The sequence below is a fragment of the Mus caroli genome, chromosome 10, assembly GCF_900094665.2.
Source record: "Mus caroli chromosome 10, CAROLI_EIJ_v1.1, whole genome shotgun sequence".
Classification (NCBI taxonomy): domain Eukaryota; kingdom Metazoa; phylum Chordata; class Mammalia; order Rodentia; family Muridae; genus Mus; species Mus caroli.
In genome coordinates this window covers 72,787,742-72,809,069 of record NC_034579.1, presented here as the reverse complement: position 1 = coordinate 72,809,069, position 21,328 = coordinate 72,787,742, and the positions used below count along the sequence as shown (strand labels likewise).

The following is a 21,328-nucleotide window of genomic DNA, read 5'->3' as shown; positions in this document are numbered from 1 at the left end:
TCATCACCACGGAGAAAAAATGAGTAAGTGAATAGTAAGAACATGAAAAACCAAAGCCTGAAAGAATGGATAGATGGCCTGTATCTTTATGTCCATCCTTCAATAAAGGGGTTAATAAATACCACCTGCTAACCAAATCCAGCCGATGACTTGCTTCTGTAAATAAAGTTTTAAATGGGACATGTAAACCGTCTTCAAATGTTGTCCATGGCTACTTTTCTACTACCAGCCCCAAAGTAATGCTCAGACAGATTTTAGGATCTTTCTCTGACATCAATGATCAGATGTCCCAGAACCCCTACCCCAGCTTCCCAGCCTCCATAGGTCCAATGCCATGGCAACACTTTGCATCAGCATCATAGCCACAGGAAGTACACTTATTCTCCCAGAGTCCTCCCTAAGGACCCCTACCCACTCTTTCAGCCTTCTTCCCACCCTTCTCCTTGGGAAACAAGTTATCTCCACCCTCCATCCCTCCTTGACTAAACCATGTGCTTCTTCCTAACCTGTTTGAAGCAGGCCTCCACAAGGTTAGGTGGAAACATATTTCTGCACAAAAACATCAGAGAAAGGAAAGTAGTTAGACATTGGAATTGAGCCAAGGAACATTGCAATAATAGCAATGACAATTGTATCAATAGGCAGTATAGAAATGCATGGTGTATTACATACACTAGCAAGATTTTCCTGAAAGGACCCTGATATAGCTGTCTCTTGTGAGGCTATTCTTGGGCCTAGTAAACACAGAAGTGTATGCTCACAGTCAGCTATTGGATGGATCACAGGGCCCCCAATGGAGGAGCTAGAGAAAGTACCCAAGGAGCTAAAGGGGTTTGCAACCCTATAGGTGGAACAACAATATGAACTAACCAGTACCCCCCGGAGCTCGTGTCTCTAGCTGCATATATATCAAAAGATGGCCTAGTCGGCCATCAGTGGAAAGAGAGGCCCATTGGTTTTGCAAACTTTATATGCCTCAGTACAGGGGAACGCCAACGCCAAGAAGTGGGAGTGGGTGGGGAGGGGAGTGGGTGGGGAGGGCATGAGGGACTTTTGGGATAGCATTGGAAATGTAAATGAAAAATTACCTAATAAAAAATGTAAAAAAAAAAAAGAATAAATTTTAAGATATACAAAAAAAATGCATGGTGTGGGCCAAGTACTAAGCAAAGTTCCTGTCCTACACTATCTGACATGAACCCTACAATGACCATAGAAGTAAACATTATTAATGCCTCTAGCAAAACCAAAGGCCACAGGACATCACCCAGACCCACAGAGTTGCTCAAGGGTACATATGGATCTTACCGTGGACTGACAATAGTTAGACCTCTCCAAAGGTCATGTTGAAATCTGATTGCCATAAAGGTAATGTTGGGAGGTAGAGTCATGGACTAAAAAGGTTTATAGATTAATAGGCAGTAGCCTTGTTCAAAAAGGAAGCTCTTTTTGATATGCTTGCTCTGGCTAACTATCATATGCTCTCTGCTATGTTAAAATGCAGCTAGAAGGCCTTCACCAGATGCTGGTACCAAGTTCTTGGACACTCTATATCCCCAAATAGCAAGATAAATGAAACTTTGTTTCTTCTTTTTGTTTTTTTGGGGTTTTTTGGGGGGAGGGGGTTCATAACTAACTCGGTTTCCAGGATACTTTTATTTAATTTTTAACATATTCATTCAGTTTTTGATATATATTTATATATAATATATTTATAATACATGTGCTATAGTCAACATATAAAAGAAGATAGACATCTTGTATGAGTTGGTTTTCTCATTCCACCATGTGGATCCTATCAAATAGTCAGACCTGGTGACAAGTGCCTTTACACACTGAATCATCTCACTGGCCCTAAATTTTATTGTATTTACTTAAGAGTGTGTGTGTGCGTGTGTGTGTGTGAGTGTGCGCGCGCGTGCGCGCGCGCACATCCCACAGCATGTATGTGAAGATCGAAGGATAGCTTGTGAGATCCTGTTCTCTCCTTCTACCAGGTAGGTGAAGCGGACTGAACTCAGGTGGTCAGGCTATACAGCAAGTACCTTGCCCACTGAGCCATCTTATTGGCCCTCAGCTATTGTATAATATCGCATAATAGCAACAGGAAATGTCATGGCAATTCTACATCAGTACTGCAGGAGCATTGACTTTGACAAGCAAAGTCTTCTTAGACTAAAAGAATCATTTGCTCACCAAAGAAGTTTGGGAACACCCAGCCAATAGCATCTCCTCTTACCCAGTCTTAAGATACCACAATTGACTCCTTCCCAGCCTCAGAGTGCAAAGATCATATCTAGATGTAGCTTTCTTAGAGGATATGTGCAAGGATCCAGGGCAGAAAGTGAGTACCAAAACTGGCAACCAATAGTTGCATCCTTTTCCATACTAGATCCACCTGTCCATGGTCTCTCATAGAAAGAGAATTTTTGCATGTAATCCAGAAGTCTCAACAAAATGAAAATGTCACCTGACCAGGTCCATGAAAGCATCAGCTGTTGGGACAGTCTCAATTCGGCCCTCACGGTGCAGCCCCTCCTTGGAGCCCTTCCCAGGATGTATGATGGTAACCATTAGGATGCCGATGAAAACTGCAATGACTGTAGTCACCATGTAGTACACAGCTGCCCGCATTCCCATCCGCCCTGTCGCCTTGTTGTCCAGGGATGCCATACCTAGAAGAGAGGCAGTACAGTCCCTGCAGCAGCACCCATACCCTCCACTCCTTTCCCCATCTGCTCTACCTATTCCAAACCATCAGCTCAAAATCACTGCAATCCTTTAACTGAAGATATCCACAGAAACCATGTGTGCTAAGAGTTATCTATACAACTGCTTTTATGCTATTATGAATAAGTATATTTTGGGGAAAAACATAATATATAGTTTTTATACTGTATAAATTAATATTTATAAACTATAAAACACACAACACTATATATATGCATATGTATATATATATGTATATATGTATGTGTGTGTGTGTGTATATATATATATGTATGTATGTATGTATGTATATATTTACACTGTGAAAAAGGAGGCTAGTCTGATAGCTCAGTAGTTAAGAGCATATACTGCTCTTACAGGAGACCCAAATTACATTAGTAGTACAAATATTCTCTGCCTCATAACCACTCCCAACTCCAGCTCCAGAGGATCTGATGCTCCCTTCTGGGCTTCCAGGGCACCTGTATTCATGTGCACATACCCACATAGACACATGATTAAATAATAATAATAATAATAATAATAACAAGATAAATATAAAAGTAAATAAATGTTTGTTTTGCTTTGAAACAAAGTTGTACAGTGTATTGGATATACTCCATCACCTAGAGATGATATGAAGCAGACAGGATGAGAGGCACGGGTCACCTGCAAATACTGCAGCATTTTGTAGGAGCATCCTTCAGCACCCTCAGGTATGGGTATGACCTATCAGGTATAGAGATCTTGGAACCAATCCCCTGATAGGTCAACCAAAGGATGATTCAGTTTTTGTATCTTAAGCTAAAATCATATTTTTATGATCAAGAGATGAGTAATTGGTTCAGCACCATAGACCTGACTCAAAATCAATTCACTCACTACAATATACATGGGGGGGTGCACATACAGGAATACATACCATTCCGTTTTTTTATTCCAAATCACTCTAGCAAACACAGTTCCTCCCCTCTACTCTAAGCCAGCCCTCCAATTCTCACTCAACTCCACTGATCTCTGTTTGCACCATAAATATTACAAACTTTCAAGTCTCCATCCCACAATCCACCTCAACCATCACACCCCTCCAACCTATTCATGTTTTGGCTACATGCCCTTCCCAGTCATCCTAGCTGTTAGAAGTTTACTCATAGGGATACTAACAGCCTGCATTTTTCCCTCTCCTAAGAATAATCCCCAGCAGAATGGAAGCTTCCTCCTCCAGAAAGGTCCCAGAGTCAGCTATAGTCAATGACTGGCTAGTGCAGAGATTCAGACGAAGGCAGAATTAGAGGTGAGGGACAACTCCATGGTGTTGCTCACACATCAGAGCGTCCCAGCCAATGGTATCACACTGAGAGACCAGCCTTCCTCTGAACACACATCTTTGCTTAGCCTCTTTCCTCACCCTGCCTTGCTTCCCTCACTTCCCCATGGGTTTCTCCCTTGATGAGTTTCTTGTGACCAGATCCCCATGTCAGGCTTGGCTTCTAAGTAACTCAACCTAAGAAACCAATGTTTTTAAGCCTTGGCCATTATTTCTGTCCCTAAACCCAGGGGATGCTAAACACTACCTGTGGCTAAATCTGGTGCATTGTTTTTGCTTTTGTAAAGTTTTATTAAAACACAACTGATATGTATAGTTTTAACTGTTAACTCAACACAATCTAGAACCACTAAAAAGAGAGACTCGATGAGGGATTATTTAGAACAGGTGGACTTGTGGGCATGTCTGTGAGGGGTTGTCCAGATTTCATTGATTGAGAGAAGATGGCCCACCTACTATGTGCAGTTCAATTTCCTATGCAAGGGATTGTGTACTATAAAGATGGAACTTGATGCACAAATATGCATGTGTCTATTTATTTTCTCTCTGTTCTTGGCTGTGGGTGTGACTTAACTAGCCATTTCAAGTTCCTACACTAATGTTCCTGAATGATGGAGTATACCTTGGAACTGTGAGATAAAATAAACCCTTTCTCCCCTAAGTTGTTGTTTTGTTTTGGTTTTTTTTTTTTGGTCAAGTATTTATTACAACAATATAAATGAAATTAGGCTAACAGCCATGTTCATTTGTTGCATATTGCCTATCTTTGCTTTTCTATCCCAAGATCAGAACTGAACCATTACAATGAAGATCAGATGACCCTTTTAGCCAAAAATATTTACTATCCAAAAGAAAAGGTGCCATATACCTCTTCCACAGCCCCTTCCCTTCCTCCATCCTCCAACCTGACACCTCCACCCGACTCACCTCCTACATGGTCACCCACACCACACCTTTTTTTCATCTACCCCATATAACAACACCAATCCTGCTTCTCCAGTCTTTCTTTTGTCTCTGAAAAACCTCTGAGCTCTGGCAGGATGGTATTTCACTTCATGAAAAAGTACAAGAAAGTTATTGGGGTGCACAGCTCATGTGACAGCAGGACATAAGCAAGACCTAGGCATGACTTTAACTGATGAGTTGGGAAAGGGCTTCCATGATTGGAGGAATCCTGGATCTTTTCTTAAGATTGGGCTCTGGGTGTGTCCTGGAGATGCAAATTGGCTTGGGCTCTCACCTGTGACAAGGCTGGAGACAATGAGGGGTAGCACCAGCATCTGCAGCATCCTCATAAGCAGCTCACCAGGAAAGGAGAAGTACTTGATCTGGCGGTAGGAGAGCTGGTACGGGCGCAAGGCAAATGCCAAGCTGACACCTAGAACCAGGAAGGAAGGGTTCATGGAATGAACTATGGATCTCAATCCCAGGCAGGGTCCATTCACCCATCCCAAACGGGGTGTGGTAGGGTAAGCAGTGAATATTCTATGGGGGTGTGCGTTTATGTGCATGGGTATTGTGTGTGCTTGTGTGTATATGGGTAAGGGCACATATGTATGTGTGGACATGTGTAAAAGGGTATGTGCATGGCTATGTATTTGTATGAGTGTGTGCATGGGTACTTGCATGGTTATGTGTGTGCTAGGTATGAGTGTACATTTGTGTGTATATGGATCTGTATATACATGAGTGTGTATAGTGGGTTTGGCCTAATACTGTCTGTATTGTAATGTTAATTAGGGATCCCAAAACTGCTTGCACAAGTGTGTGTAGCTTCTGGGAACATGCCCCCAGGTGATTCTGATTGGGAAATAAAAATTACAACAGCCAATAGCTGGTAAGGACAGACAGAAGCAGGTTTTTGGAATTTCCAAGGCTTGGGACCAGGAAAGAAGGAAGAAGATCTGCCATGCTGGGAGAGTGTGGAGAAGAGGAGAGACACCATGCCTGAGAAGAGTGAAGGGCAGAAGCATGGCCACCATGTGAAGGAACCAGGAGAGCAGAGCCCAGAGGGCTGCCCAAATGGGTCCGGGGCAGCCAAGACAGAGTATAGAATTTAGTAAGTAATAACTCGGGATTATCGGTGGGAGGTGGATTAGCAGCTGCATGGAGGTTAGACAATGGCCCAGCTATCATGATGATCAAGGTATATTAAAATATAAAAGCTGTGTGTGTGTCTTTCATTCAGGAACATAAACCACTGAGGCTAACACACCAACAGGATTTATTAAATTAAAAAATTACTACAGATGTGTTCATGGGTATGTTTGTACATGGGTATGTATGTGAATGTGTGTGTGAATATGTGTGTACATTTGTGTGAGCATGGGTGTATGGGTGCTTGATGTGTATTTATATGAACGCGTGTGTGTGCATTTGTGTGCACAGAGATATATGTGTGCATCGTATACCTCTGTGTGTACATAGGTGTGTATGCATTCATGTGTGTATGTATGAACTGTAGAAATGTACAAAGGTATATACCATAAAATGTATGCAAATTTATATGCCTCCGCCGATTTATGCATGCATAATCATGTATATGTGACAGTGTACATTCAGCTGTGAGCAAGAAGTGTGGCTGAATATGTGGGCTCATATACAAAGATAAGTGCACGTATTTTGGGGGTGTGTCTGTGTTATCACTTTCAAACATGTAGGTACATATGCAACTAGACTTCCAAGAATGTAGATGTGAATGCATATATGAGTATGAAAGTGTTCACAAAGTCTAGTACAGCTAGCTCTGGTATCCTTAGGTTCCACACTGTCAAATTAATCGACCATATGGACACATTTAGAGGAAAAACTATTGTGTCTGATGAAAGTATTTGAGGAAAGGAAAAGGCCAGCAGGGGGCAATTAGGTAAGAGGGGGTACAGGAAAAAATATATAATCAAAGCATGTATGTACACATGAAGATGTCATGATGAAACCCATTATTTTTTATATAATATACACAGTTTTTAAGTTGTGTCTGTTGAACATTTGGAGATTTTTTTTTTGCTCTTGTCTATATTCCCTAGACAATACAATACTACAACTATTTAACTAGCATTTACATTGCTTTGGGTGTTATGTGTAACCTAGAGAACAAGATAGCCACAGATCCTATACAAAAACTAACTCCATTTTATTTAAGGGACTTGAGCATCCACAGATAACAAAAGCGTGAGAATAATTAAATCCCCGGATACCCAAATCATCACGTTTCTTAAAATAAAACGGGTAGTGTTTGCTGGAACCAATCTCATAAGAGTATGATGGATAGCTGTATATTTATGCATGTGTGCAGTTTATGGTATCTGCACCTCTAAAGATGCATCATGCATCTTTCTCTGTGTGCAGTCGTAAAGTACAGGTCTGTGCAGTGTACTTGTTTGTGCCCACACATGTAACATCACATCGTGTTCTTACAACTGTGTTTGCCTCTGTGTATGCCCTCTCTGCTCATGTCCTCAGGAGGGCAGAGTGGGAGGCTTGTGAAATGAGTCCACCTGAGACAGCAAGGGGGCAGTTAACAGAAGTCCCGCCTCCCAGAAGCAGAACTCACCAATGATCACAGCGCTGACTGTGAGCAAGATGAAGGCATTCCTACGCAGGAAGCGCCTCACATGCTCTCGGGTCATGGTCTGCAGGCGCAAGCGCGTGCGCAGTGCTCTCTGCTGCAGACTGTCCTGCAGGCCCTGCAGACAGCCCCCACCGGCACCGCTCTCCCTCAGGAACAGACTATTGCCGTGGCTGCTCATCGCGTCTCTGCGGGGGACAGAGGAGACCAGATCTGGTGAGGGAGGAGTCTGGAAAAGGAGTGGGTGGGATGAAGGAATGAACATTGTAGCTCAGAAGTCAGGGGAGGAGCGGTGTCAGAGGAGAAGGCTTGAGACCCTGCTCCGAATGGGATTCAGTTTTTATGCCCTGGCAGCAAAAGGTTAAGGCCTTCGAACTCATACACCAAAGTGGGTGGTTAGAGACAGGGTAGGGGGAAAGAAATAATGCACACCTATAAGGTTTTCTGCCAACAGCCTCTCCCTTTATTTCACTGAGATTATCTCAAGCAACTGAGGGCTGCTCAAAACAAAATGCCAGGTCTCTGCTGAATGTCAATTGCATGAAGAGCTCTTGAAAAGGCACCGTTAGGCTAGTCCCACAAACCACAATAGTTGGGTGTACAGCCTGAAGATGCCCACAATCGACTTTGCACAAGAACAAAATCAGCAAGTGACTGGCAAACAGTGGGCAACCAACTAATGTGGCTATTTTGTATGCATGACCAGGACAGCAATACGGTAAAGGTGGGATGGCTTGGGAAACAAATAGAACATTCTGGGCCCAGCTTGTTCATGGATCTCTTTTGAAGTGAAACCTCAGACTCTGCATCCCTTTTTTATACTTGCCCATATCTATTTCACCTTATTGACTTCCTTTTTTTTTAAGGTATCCAGAATGGATATTGTAGTTTTCATAGTTAAATAAAATGCATGTAAATATAAAACCTGCCAATCTGTTTAGCAACAAAACACTTGGAAGTTACAAAACTGCTTAGAAATTGTGGCTTCTGACCCAGCCTGCAGCAGTCCTGTAATACGGGCTACTCCAGAGGCTGAGGAAAGTGGGTTGTTACAAATTCAAGGCCAGCACCTGCAACTTAGAGGGACCCTGTCTCAAAATAAAAGGTTAAAAAGAGAGCTTGTGGGCAGAGGCTGGAAGATGGCTCCTTGGTTAAGGGTGCACTTTGCTCCTGCAGAGGACCAGAGTTCTGTACTCAGCACCCACATCAGGTAGCTCAAAACTGCTATAACTCGGAGCTGGAGTGATGATGGCTCTGTGATTAAGAGCACCAGCTGCTCTTCTGAAGGTCCTGAGTTCAAATCCCAGCAACCACATGGTGGCTCACAACCATCCATAACAAGATCTGACTCCCTCTTCTGGAGTGTCTGAAGACAGCTGCAGTGTACTTATATATAATAAATAAATAAAATCTTAAAAAAAAAAATAAGATTGTAACTCCAATTCCAGAAGATCACTGCCCTCTCCTGGTCTCACTGGCACCTGCACTCACGTGTAGACACACACACAACATAAGAAAAATCAAAGATGAAAATGAATTTCTTTTTTGAAGAGGACTGGGCTATACAGCTCAGTGGTAGGATCCTGGCCTGTCATGTGCAAGGCCCTAGGTTCAGTTCTCAGTACTGATCACCTCAGCTTCCCATGTAGCTGAGACTCCAGGCATGCATCACCATGAGAAGCCTTGAATTGTTCCATCATTGTTTTGCTGCCACTACTCAAGTGGCACCTGAGATGGTTGCCCTCCATCTGTCTAAGTTATCCACCTACTTCCAAAAGACGGGCCATCTGACTAGGCTTTCCATGCACTGGTTCTCAGTGTAAAGCTCCTGTTAGGATTTTGCTCCAAACGGATTGGTCTGGTCCCCTGAAGCCACAGCATTGCTTCTCACCTTGCTCTGAACATGCACAGACCCAAGACTGCAAGCTCCACAGAAAGCAGGCAGTTGCTCCCTCTTCTCAGGTACATCCTGTCTCCAGTTACTAAATGAATAACCCATGAATCCCAAGAGCATTCAACAGAGATAGGACACGTATCTCTTTCCTTTCTCTGCCCAACAAGCCATGATGGGCAGTCCAAACAGCTGGTTCTGCAGATCCACAAATCAACATCCTCAGATTCAACCAACACTGGACAGAAATGTTCAGTGAGTAAAGACCACCATCTTAGCACTGAGGACGCTGAGCCAGGGGAAACAGGAGTTCAAGGCTAGCTAGGGCTGCCTAGAAAGACCCTGTATCAAAAAAGTTAACCAATCAACTCACGTCTAGCTCAAAGAGCTACTGCCAGTTGATGGATTCTGGGGGAAAGCAAAAGACAGTTTTCTTCAGTGGTGTGGTTGGTGGTCGGTTGCCCATGCTCCAGTGGATGACACCTTATACTCCTAGGCATGGGGGAAGCCTGAAGGGACTCAGTAGAGTATTTAGAGGAAGAGGAAAAAGGAGAGGAGGAGGTAGCAACATGAGTTAGGAGGAGAATGTGAGAGGATTCAGGAAGAGTTGAAGAAGAAGAAAAGGAAGGAGGGGTAGGTATGACCTAAATATACATTTATGTGTATATGAAATTACCAACGAATATTTTACATACTTGTTTTGTTTTGGTATTTTTAGAGCTATTTATTTTTATTTTATTTATACAAGTACACTGTAGCTGTCTTCAGACACACCAGAAAAGAGCATTGGATCCCATTGCAGATGGTTGTGAGCCACCATGTGTTGCTGGAAATTGAACTTGGGGACCTCTGGGAGAGCATTCAGTGTCCTTACCTGCTGAGTCACCTCTCTGGCCCTACCAATGAATTATAAACAAAACAAAACAAAAACTTCAAAGGTAAGGCTGGAGAGATGGCTTACAGCCAGAGCATCCACCTCCCTCTTCTGCTCTAAAGGAACTTAAACTCATGTGCGCATACTCATGAATATGCATAATTAAAAAGAAAAAATTTTATGTGTATGAGTGTTTGACTGCACGTGTGTGTGTGTGTGTGTGTGTGTGTGTGTGTACCCTCGCGCACGCACGTCATGTGTGCATTGACCATGGGATCCAGAAAAGGACATTGGGTCCTGTGGAACAAGAGCTACAGGAAATCGTGAGCAGTCAGGTGGGTCCTGGGACCAGAACCTGGGTCCTCTATGAGAGCAACAAGCACTTTTTTTAGATATTTTCTTTATTTACATTTTAAATGCTATCCCAAAAGTTCCCTAGACCCTCCTCCCACCCTGCTCCCCCTTCTTGGCCCTGGCGTTCCCCTGTACTGCGGCATATAAAGTAGCAACAAGCACTCTTAACTGCTGAACCATCATCTCTCCAGCAGCTTTGGGTTTGGGGAGTTGTTTTGGTTTGTTTTATTAATAGTAGCATGTGATTAGCATGTGAAAAACCTTGAGTTTAATTTCCAGGACCAAAAAAAAAAAAATCATATTGGACATAAACAAACTTTTCTTCTTACCATTCCCTAAATGATATAACATAGCAACTATATGTACAGTATTGGAGTTGTATTAGGTGGAGTTATTTATTAACTGTGTCTGCCTCTCCTTCTCCCTCTCCCTCTCCCTCTCCCTCTCCCTCTCNCTCTCTATCTCTATCTCTATCTCTTCTCTCTCTCTCTGTGTATGTATCTGTGTGTGTGTGTGTGTGTGTGTGTGTGTGTGTGTGTGTGTGTGCAGGTGTACCTATGCAAGTCAGAGGACAACTTTTGGGAGTCCATTCTCTTCCTCCACCATGTAAGTCCCAGGGATTAAATTTAGGACTTTAGACGTGATGGCAAGTACCTTTACCCACTGAGACATTTTGTATCCTTGTGCTAGGCCCTAAAAGTAATGTATAGATGTATTAAATATGTAATAAGACAAGAATTGGCTCTGTGCAAATATGATGCCATTTCATGTGCATACAGGGATTTCAGAGTCTATCCAGGATGGAGCATGTACCTGGAACAAACTCCCTAAGGAGACCTAAAAACAACTAGATGGAGAGGGAGTTGGCATGTGATAGTCTGTGAGCCAAACCATGCCTGATGTCTTTGTGGCTAGCATTTTTTAATCATGGTATTGGCACACAGCTCATTTACTCATTGTTTCTGAAGCTGTTTCCAGGCTACAGTGGCAAAGGCAAGTTGCTGAAATAGAGATCACAAAATGATTTACGAAAGTGACTCTGACTTTACAAAAGTGGGGGTGGAAAGGACCACATGGCTTGGTGGATAGAGAGGATTGCTGCCAAGCTTGGTGACCTGAGTGCAGTCCGGTACCCACATGATGGAAGGAGAGAACTAACTCCCTCGGATGTCTCCTGACTGTATTGTGCATGCACATGGGTACACACACATGCACACACACACGTACACACACACACACACAAGGCTGACAGTAGCCTAGTAAAAGCGAATATGTGCTGGGGTAATAAGGGTATGGCTCACGGGTAGATCGTTCTTCAAGAGTACACGCAAACCTGTATTCCATCCCAACATTGGTGGAGGAAAGACAGCCAGTAGGTAGTAATTAACAATTTTTTAAAAAATTAAATAAATAAGCAGAAAGACAGCGGATGCAATATTGAACTCAAATGAAAGGCTGTCTTCCACACCTTCTCTACGCCCGCCTAGATCACTGTAACCTCACACAGCTGTGATTTGTCACTAGTTCATTCTTCCTCTTTATTTCGGGTGGACAGTGGATAATTGCTCCCGCTCACAGGCATAGTTAAATCTTTCAGAACATGAAGGTAATGCAAGATGCCAGATCAAGTTCCTTAACACTCCCATCCTCATTAAACACTTGGCACTCCTTTGTGCCGGAAGCATTCAAGCTGCTGTCTTCTCATCCTTCATAAAAGAATAAACTGTTGAACACTATCATCACCCTCCCCTGCTCTGTCATCCCTTTCAGAATCACTATTGCACTGTTTGTTCAAGGTCAAGATCTGTAGTTTGCACATGAATAAGATCACACAGCATTTGAATTTCTGAGCCTAGCTTAGAAAAATTAACATTAAACATTTGAGAAAATGCTATAAGGAAAACTAATCTTTTGTATGCTTCTAAAAAATGTAATAAATGTTTTTAAAGAACATTTTAAAATACTTGATTTCAAAGTATCCTCCACTTGGGCCTTCCTAGAGTTCCTGGACCCCTGGAGCTCTCAGGCATTTCTCATCAAGGGAAAAATCATATTGGACATAAACAAACTTTTCTTCTTACCATTCTTCTTACCAAATCGGTCTGGTTCTCCTGGCTCTAGGCCCTCTCTTTGCCCTGTCTCCTAAGCTCCCTATTCTGGAAATGACCTTTTCCAGGATCTCCAACCTCTGCAAGGTAAAGAGATCAAAAATGGGTCCTCTAAATCCTCAAATGTAATGAGCTATGCCATCCACCCCTTGGATATGTGAGGTAGGTGGACAGGAAGGTCTTTGTGACCCCTAAAGCTCAAACAAGTGTTGAACTTTCAAGACCAAGACAAAGAGGTCTTTGAAAGTGAAGGGCTTGTCTCACTATACAGCTGATACCCAAAGCTAAGGGCCACCAGCATCATTGCTAGAAAGCAATAGGGAAAAAGACCCCAAAAGATTAAAAAGGGGCACAGTGTGTTCTAACAAACCCCTCAGGAGAAGAAATGTATATTGCTACACTGACCATACATTGGCTATAGATGTGAAATAGCACCAACTCCATAAAATACACATCATCCTGAGATGGAAGGTTCATCCAAAAGCAGATTTGTGTGAGCCAGGCGTAGTGGTAGTCTCAGCACTTGAGAAACAACAACTAAGTGACAAGTCTCCAGCCAGCCTGGGCTGCACAGGGAGCTCTTTTCTTCTGATAGAGAGGGTGAGGAGGAAGTAAAAGAGGAAAGGAGGAAGGGAAGGAATGAGGGAGGGAAAGAGAGAGAGCAAGAACAGAGAGAGAGAGAGAGAGAGAGAGAGAGAGAGAGAGAGAGAGAGAGAGAGAGAGAGAGAGGAGTGTTGTTGGTATTTCTTAACCAGAATGCAGGAAAGGAATACACAAGAAAAGATCTTGTTGTTTGTATTTTTCATGTTTTCTTTTTCTTTGTTGATGCAGCCTGAAACAGTGCAGGTGTGTGTGGGGGGGGGGAGAATAGGTTAATTTTTATCTTATGTGTGAGTGCTAGAAGAGGGTATTAGAGCCCATGAAACTGGCAACAAAACCAGGGAAGTCCTCTTTACAACCGAGCCCTAAAGCTGTAAGCTTAAATGGCCTGTTTTTTCTCTCCTCCCTCCATTCTCAGGCCTATAACTAAGCCATCTCCAGGGCCTTTTCTTGCACAAACGATGGCGGGCTAAAGGAAGATATAACATCATATATTGATGCTGTGCTACCTGGAGGAGTGACAGACGGGAAAGAGGCAAGATAGACATCATTCATCATGCACTCACTTGAATACAGACAGCCTCACATCCTGTGTGCAACTGACACCTATGTACTCCTTTATGGACATGCAGTCCCACACAGACTCTTCAGACATACAGCCACACACCCTCCAGAACTGCGAATCCATACGCGCCATGCCAAACACATATTTCCTCCCCACAAACAAACCTTTGCTACAGTCATGCACACCAGAAGACAGATAACCTCTCACACACCGTCAGAAATACAACCAACCCCATACATTCAGCATTAGACATACAAAGTCGACACAGAGAAACACACACATGCACGCCCGCGTGCGCCACCACCATGCATACCATGAAACTCAAAGCCACACACTTTGAGCCTCCTGCACAAGTACCCCATGCAAATGAAACTCCGTGGACAATGATGTTCACCAAAGTCTTAGGCACACAAGCACACGCTTGAGAGCACAAAACTCAAAACGTTCGAACACTTAGCTACACTCACCTCTTTAGAAAAGCAATCGCAGGCAAAAATAAATAACACAGTACAACCACGCACACGGATGGCACCTCCATACCCAGCTCCCTTGGAATGATGGTCAGTCTTAACCACAGCACACATGTCTGGAGTTGGATTATGAACCTCTGGTAGGGAAAATGGAGTCCAGCCAAAGAAATAGGAGAGGCATCATATTCAGTATTGGAAATAGGACTGCTTGGGAGTTGAGGCTGCTGAATGGGGAGTTCTGGAGATGGTAAGGAGACTCAGGGATCTAAAGTAAGGAAACTCACCAGGGTGGCAGAGCAGAGTCAGGCTCAGCACCTGTAAAGGGACTGGAAAGAGCTGAGAAAAGGTAATGAGAAACTGGAGACCTGTGCACAGGGGATGACTCGGACCCAGAGCCAACCCTGCTCAGGATAAATGTCCCACTCACCAGCCTCGGGTCAGCGGGGCCGCCTTGCCCGCGCCTTGGCCTGCGCGCTGCGCCGGGATGCAGAAGCCAGAACCCGCGGAAGGACCTGGCCGGGTCCGCAGGGACCCTCCAGGGACCCGCGCTGTGTTGCGTTGGGGACCCGAAGACAGAGAGAGCGACGCGGAACAGGGATGAGCTATGCAATCGGAGGAATGCAGGCTGGCCTTGAGCTCACGTGGGTGCGGGGGGCGCGGGGCCGGGGCGGGGGGCGGGACCCCCTCGGGGATGTCCCCCTGCCGCAGCCGCTAAGGAGCTCCTGGACGCGGGGCGGGCGGGGTGACCGGCCTCTCCCGCACAGCCTCCGCCCCCGCGCCGAGCCGCGCCTCCGAGCCCGCCCCCTGCCCCTCCCGAGTCCTCCGAGGCCAGCAGGCCTCCTGGGATGTACAGGGTACCCAGCCCTGTTACCGCTGGGAGAGCGCCCACATCCTCAGCGTGGGTCTGAGGCAGGGGGAGGGAAGACAGCCTGTGTCGGGTGACCACAGCCACCACGTGGGCTCGCTGCCCAGCTTCTCCCTCAGGTGCACCTTTCTGGCTTTGGCCACTTTACTGCTGTGTCCCTCTCGGCCAGTCCCTCTCCCTCTCTGAGCCTGGTCTCCTCGCTGAAACAAGGGAGGTGACTCGGCCGACCTGAGAGAAAATTACAGCTCAGGAAAGTAAAGCGAACCTGGAAATGCTCTCTGCAGCATGAAGCGCTGTGCAAATCGGAACCTTTCATAATTGCTGTTACTGTTGTAATTAATAGTATCCCTTGCAATCTGCAGCGTATCTGCGACACTGTGGAGCTGCCATCTTCCTCTCAGATGACACTGACTTGGTTGCTTCCAGCACATTAGTTCTTCTGAGAACTGAGCCTCTTTGCAGAGTTTGACACCAACCCCAGCGGGATAATAAAAATCAATCCGGGAGACACTGGTTAGATGGCTTACTAGTGCTTGCAGGGCAAGGCTGGCAACCTGAGTTTCATTTCTAGAACTTATGTAAATGGTGAAGGAGAGAACCAACACCAGATCTCCACGGATGTGCCGTGGCAATCTCACAATACAAACATGTACAGTAGTATAGTCAATCGGTATTCGTTGTTGTTATTACTGTGCTATTATTGATGGCAACATCATGCATCTGGAAGATTCCTTGAGTTCTATTTCATGTACATAGCCATACTCAACACATGTTACCGCCCCAGTTTGCAGACAAAGTGACAGGTTCTCATAAAATAGCACAGCCTTCAGAGCTGTCCAGTCGTTGTACTCAGAGCCCTCGCCCCTAATCCTTGAACACTTGCTAAACAAAGTAGTTCTCAGTTTTACCTGGACCTTTCGAACACAAGGAGAACAGTTTTAAATTCTGATGCTAAATCAAAACTGCACTGGGATTCTATCCCACACCCCACACCCCCCAAGTCAGTGTGGCTATCAATCCAGAGATCCACAAATCAGGTGTGTGGCTACAGGTACATTGTGGGATCATCCCAAAAGTTCACCAGCCCCTGAACAAATAAAAACAATGCAGTACATTTACACAATGAAATTTTGCTCACCTGTAAAGAATGAAATGATCAAATTTGCAGAAAAATATGTAGAACTTGGAGCCACTGTTTTTAATGTATTTTTACTTATTCTTTGAGAATTTCATACATGCATACAATGTATTTTGGTCATATCCTCCTTCCAACTGTTTGCAGACCATCATGACCACTTATTGTTAACCCCCTGGGTCCTATTAGTGCTGCTTCTGTGTGGATGTGTGTGTGTGGCCATCCCCTGGAGCATGGCCAGCCTACCAGGGAACACACTCCTTAAGAAAACTGACTTTCCCTCCCCAAACAGCAATCAGCTGTCAGTAGCTCCTCAGCTATGGGTTGGGGCTTGTGTGCTCACTAGCTAGCTCTTGTGCAGGTGACCAGAGCAGCTGTGAGTTCATGGGGTCAACAGCCCTGTCACGTCCAGAAGGCACTGCCTCCCGACCTGAGCAGACAAAACTTTTGAGTCTGTTTGAAATTCAGACCAAATGAATCACATGCCCGGGATGGAACCTATTTAAATAATCCTGCAAGTGAAGCTAAGGTGTAAAGGTTTAATGAATAGCTACTCTAGATGTAGGTAGGACCAGGTCACACTTTCAAGACATCCCTGCCTCCCGCCCCCTAACTCCCTCTGTTTCGCTCTCTGTCTGTGATCTGATATTTCTATTTCTTTATATCGCATTTGCACTGCACTACAAAGTAGGCATTACCATCCCTCTTGACAGACATAACAAAGGGGACTCAGAGAGGTTAAGTAACTTTTCTTAGGCAGCACAGTCAAAAGTAGCACCCCAGCTCTAATCTTTGTGCATGGAACCCTGGCTCTGGTCCTTGGACACACTTGCTAACCAGGGTGGTTCTCACCTCTACCTACCTAACACATTCCAATGCCAAATCAAAACTGCACTGAAGATGCCCATGTATACCCAATTCTGTAATTCTGATACAATGTGTGTGGTTCTGTGCCTAAGGCTTAAGCTGTGGATCTATCAACTAGGAAAGTCTCAGGAACTGCAGAGCCAAGAGGCGCTCAGGAGGTTCCATGAAAGTTGGAATCTCAGAACCAGGAAAATCCAGTATCCAAACCTTACATGATCTACATGATACCACAGACAGAGATGACAAGCCACAGTGAAAACTTAGAGGAGCTAAATATACTGCAGGCTGAACATGGCATCACACACCTATTATGCCTGTATTCAGGAGTCTGACACAGGAAAATTGCAAGCTTAAGGCCAGACTAGACTACAAGTATCAACTTTCCTCTAAATGAAAGAAAAATCATATATGAAATGGCCTTCAGACAATGTGTATCAGGTATGTGCAGCATAACTGAATTTCGTGTTTAAAGTAGAGTCATATCCCCAAGATATCACATTCTGTGCACACCAGTTATCCAAAATCTAAAACAGTGACTGGGGTAATTAAAAATTTTGGCAACCAAGTGTAAATATCAGATGGACATGGCAGCCCATTTCTAAGTCCAGGCTCAGAAAGTAAACACAAGAGTATTTCCAGAGCAAGCTAGGTAAGGAGACTAGCCGTATTGGTGAGCTCCGGTTTTAAGTGAGAGACCCTGCCTCAATAAATAAAGTAGAAGAGTAATTGGAGGATGACTTCCAATGTCCATCTTGGGCTTCCATAGGCACAAACACAATTCCTTCTTAGTTAAGACAGTGTATCCGAGAGAAAGGCTTTTTAAAATTAAATTCTGAGATGAGACTCATCAACAAAGAAGTTAACAATTCACAAGTCTCAAGAAGTTCCTGAAACTTAGTAGATTCATAAGACTCTTCCTTTATATAAGCAGTAAGGTGGGAACCAGAGTGGATCCATCCATAAATACAGGAAACAAATGTGTGGTGGTCTGGGGCCAGGGGAGAGCAGTGGGAGTGATGCTGAAGCAGGGGCAGCAGTTAGGGTGATAATTGTCTTCTGTAATTAAATGAAGTGAGCCGGGCGTGGTGGCACACGCCTTTAATCCCAGCACTCGGGAGGCAGAGGCAGGCAGATTTCTGAGTTCGAGGCCAGCCTGGTCTACAAAGTGAGTGCCAGGACAGCCAGGGCTACACAGAGAAACCCTGTCTCGAAAAAACCAAAAAAAAAAAAAAAATTAAATGAAGTGATAGCTACCCAACATGGTGAATCATACAAGGTGAGGTAACAATACCAAAATGATGCTCTTTGAACTGATTATTACATATAGCATGAATCTGCCCTCAATAAAACAAAAAAGCTGGTGACTAGAGAAGAAGAACATTTAACATTTAAGATAACTATTTCAACACAATATTTTCCAATATTTATTTATTTTTAAAAAGTGTAAAAGACAGGAGTGGTGTATACAGATGAGTGCTCTTCTGGTATCAGCCAGAATAGGGCATCATATCCTCTGGGCTGTAGTTACAGGTGATCTCTGCCTAAGTGCTGGTATGCAAGAGCAATACAGGTTTTGCATGTGTGCGTGCATGTGTGTGTGTGTGTGTGTGTGTGTGTCTGCCTATATGCATGTCTGTGTATGTGTGTGCCTGTCTGTCTGTCTGTGTGTCTGTGTATGTATGTGTGTGTCTGTGCCATCTCTGCCAGCCCCACAGCACATTATTTAAATACAGAACATCTTTCATACTAAACCTCATTTGTTCACCAAAATCATCACCTCAAAGCACATTCAGTATTAGACACTACTTTCAACTGATGACAAAATGCCCACATAGTACAGAATGTCACCATGGAAAGAGTAGTAAGGTTCTTGGGTTTTCCTTCTGTCTCATCCTCTTGTGTGCTTTGGCTCAACAATATTACTGATTACGTCAACATTTTGATATTTTGATGATTTTCTTAATCGTCATGTAGTAGTGCCAATGTGAGGAAGACAGTAGTTACTAACATTGGAAGACTATTAGCAAATGACTTAGTTTGGGCCTTCCTGACATCTTGCACACTTGGTAAGTACTTCATTCCAGTTGTTACCAGTGAAGCTTCCCTTCCAATAGGTTGAGGATGCTGGACTCCTTAGCAGATATGCAAGGGGCTCAAAGTGGCTGTTAATGCACAGTCGCACAGGGGTTTCAGCCCATGTCTATGGCCTGCTGTGATACAGCCTCTGACTCTAGTCAGCTCCCTCCCAGCACAGCTGCACACCTTCCTTTGGGGTGGGCCTGAGCACTGAACAGTAGCCTGAGATGGAAGAATCCAGGCTAATTCCTTTGTGTGAACTGCTCCCTACCAATTAATTGGGGCAGAACTAGCCTAAGGCATCCCCGAAGCCCCAAGAGTCATTAAGGGAGATAAGGGTCTCATTACGGGCTGGCTGTTCCCAAGACCCCAGAGGGGTGGGGGTGGGGGTTGAGGGGACAGAAGGTGTCTTCCTCTCTGGCTCCCACAGCCTCCCCTCCCTAGCCAGAGCAGCTGGCTATGCAAGGGAAAAGTCTGAGTGTAGAAGCAGAATTTCAAGGGAATAAAAAAGGAATGGACAATCAGAAGTCACACACACACACACACAGAGAATTCAGTCTGCATTTTTCACATTTTTTTTTCAAATATTTGATATATATTAATTCTTGGAAACTAAATATTTTTCTATTGGTAGTTGTATGATAGTATATGGTGATATTAGTCATATTTGTTATATTTCAGATTTTCACATGCTTTATATTATAAAGTTAACTTTATCCACTTCATACTAAACCTCATAAACCCTTCCTTGTTTTTGATAATGATAGCAAGTAAAGCCTTCCATCCCAATTTTAGATCTCATCAAATCATTTTGTTGTCCCATCTTTAGCTTCTTGGACGCATTAGAAGAGTTTATTTTAAAAGCGGTGAGTGAATGTGATCAAAGCACACTATATAAATTATAAATTTTTCAAATAAATAAATATTATTTAAAAATAAAAAGTTAATATCTAGGTGTATGGATTTTTCTAGAAATTTCAGAGTGGGTAAGTCCATAAGGACAGAAAGCAGAGCAGCACTTGCCTGTTGGGGGCTGCAAGCAGGGTCAAAGAGCATTGACACTGGAAATGGGGTCTCTTTGAGGTGACAAAAGTCTAGTTGTTTTTCAACAACTTATTTTTTAATCATGTTCATATATGTGAATTTGTGAAACCCCCTTGGGACTGGAGTTATAGGCAGTAGTGAGATGAAACTCTAGGCCTTGGCAAAAACAGCATGAGCCCATCACTGCTGAGTCACCACTCCAGCCCCCAGAAGCCTGTACTTGAATTTGCTGGCTACATAGCAGGCATAATAAATGTCTGAAATGTATGGGGTTGTTTGTTTATTTGGTTGGTTGCTTGCTTTTGACTTTTTCAAGACACAGTCTCATTCTGTATCCTGAATTGGCCTCAAACTTGTAGCAATCCTCCTGCCTCAGTCTCCTGGGTGTGAATCTATTCACTATGCCCAGTTGAACTGTGTACTTTATAACAGTCAATTTTATCTTATTTATATTTTACACTTAAAAAGCCCAGAACTTGGGAGGCAGAAGTAAGTGGATCTCTCTGAATTCAAGTCCAGTGTGGTCTATATAACAAGTTCCAGGCCCACCAAGTCAACATGGTGAAATCAGTCTCAGAAATAAATAAATAAATAAATAAATAAATAAATAAATAAATCGCAAGGAATGACTCGGGGGATGATGGTGCTTGCTGCCAAACCAGCTTCCATAATCTGTTCTCCATCTTCCTCGTGTGTACCACGGCATGCATGCAGGAGCACGAACACACACACATACACACGAAATTACTTTAAAAACCAATCTCAGTATCTGATCATGAAAGAAGAAAGAAAGAAAGAAAGAAAGAAAGAAAGAAAGAAAGAAAGAAAGAAAGAGAGAGAGAGAGAGAGAGAGGGAGGGAGGGAGGGAGGGAGGG

General features: G+C 43.8%; 1 protein-coding gene across 2 annotated transcripts in view; it reads right to left on the bottom strand.

Moving 5' to 3' along the window:
- The window catches only part of Slc1a6 (solute carrier family 1 member 6), a 28,559-nt gene extending 13,414 nt beyond the window's left edge, over nucleotides 1-15,145 (bottom strand). For both annotated transcript variants that reach the window (XM_021174331.2, XM_029482253.1), the window contains exons 1-5: nucleotides 14,894-15,145; nucleotides 7,590-7,792; nucleotides 5,277-5,414; nucleotides 2,471-2,675; nucleotides 507-549 (exon numbers count right to left, since the gene is read on the bottom strand). In XM_021174331.2, coding sequence (XP_021029990.1) covers nucleotides 507-549; nucleotides 2,471-2,675; nucleotides 5,277-5,414; nucleotides 7,590-7,785 — 582 coding nt within the window. In that variant the 5' untranslated portion in view covers nucleotides 7,786-7,792; nucleotides 14,894-15,145. The remainder of the gene's footprint in view (nucleotides 1-506; nucleotides 550-2,470; nucleotides 2,676-5,276; nucleotides 5,415-7,589; nucleotides 7,793-14,893) is intronic.
- Between the last annotated feature and the right edge of the window lie 6,183 nt (nucleotides 15,146-21,328).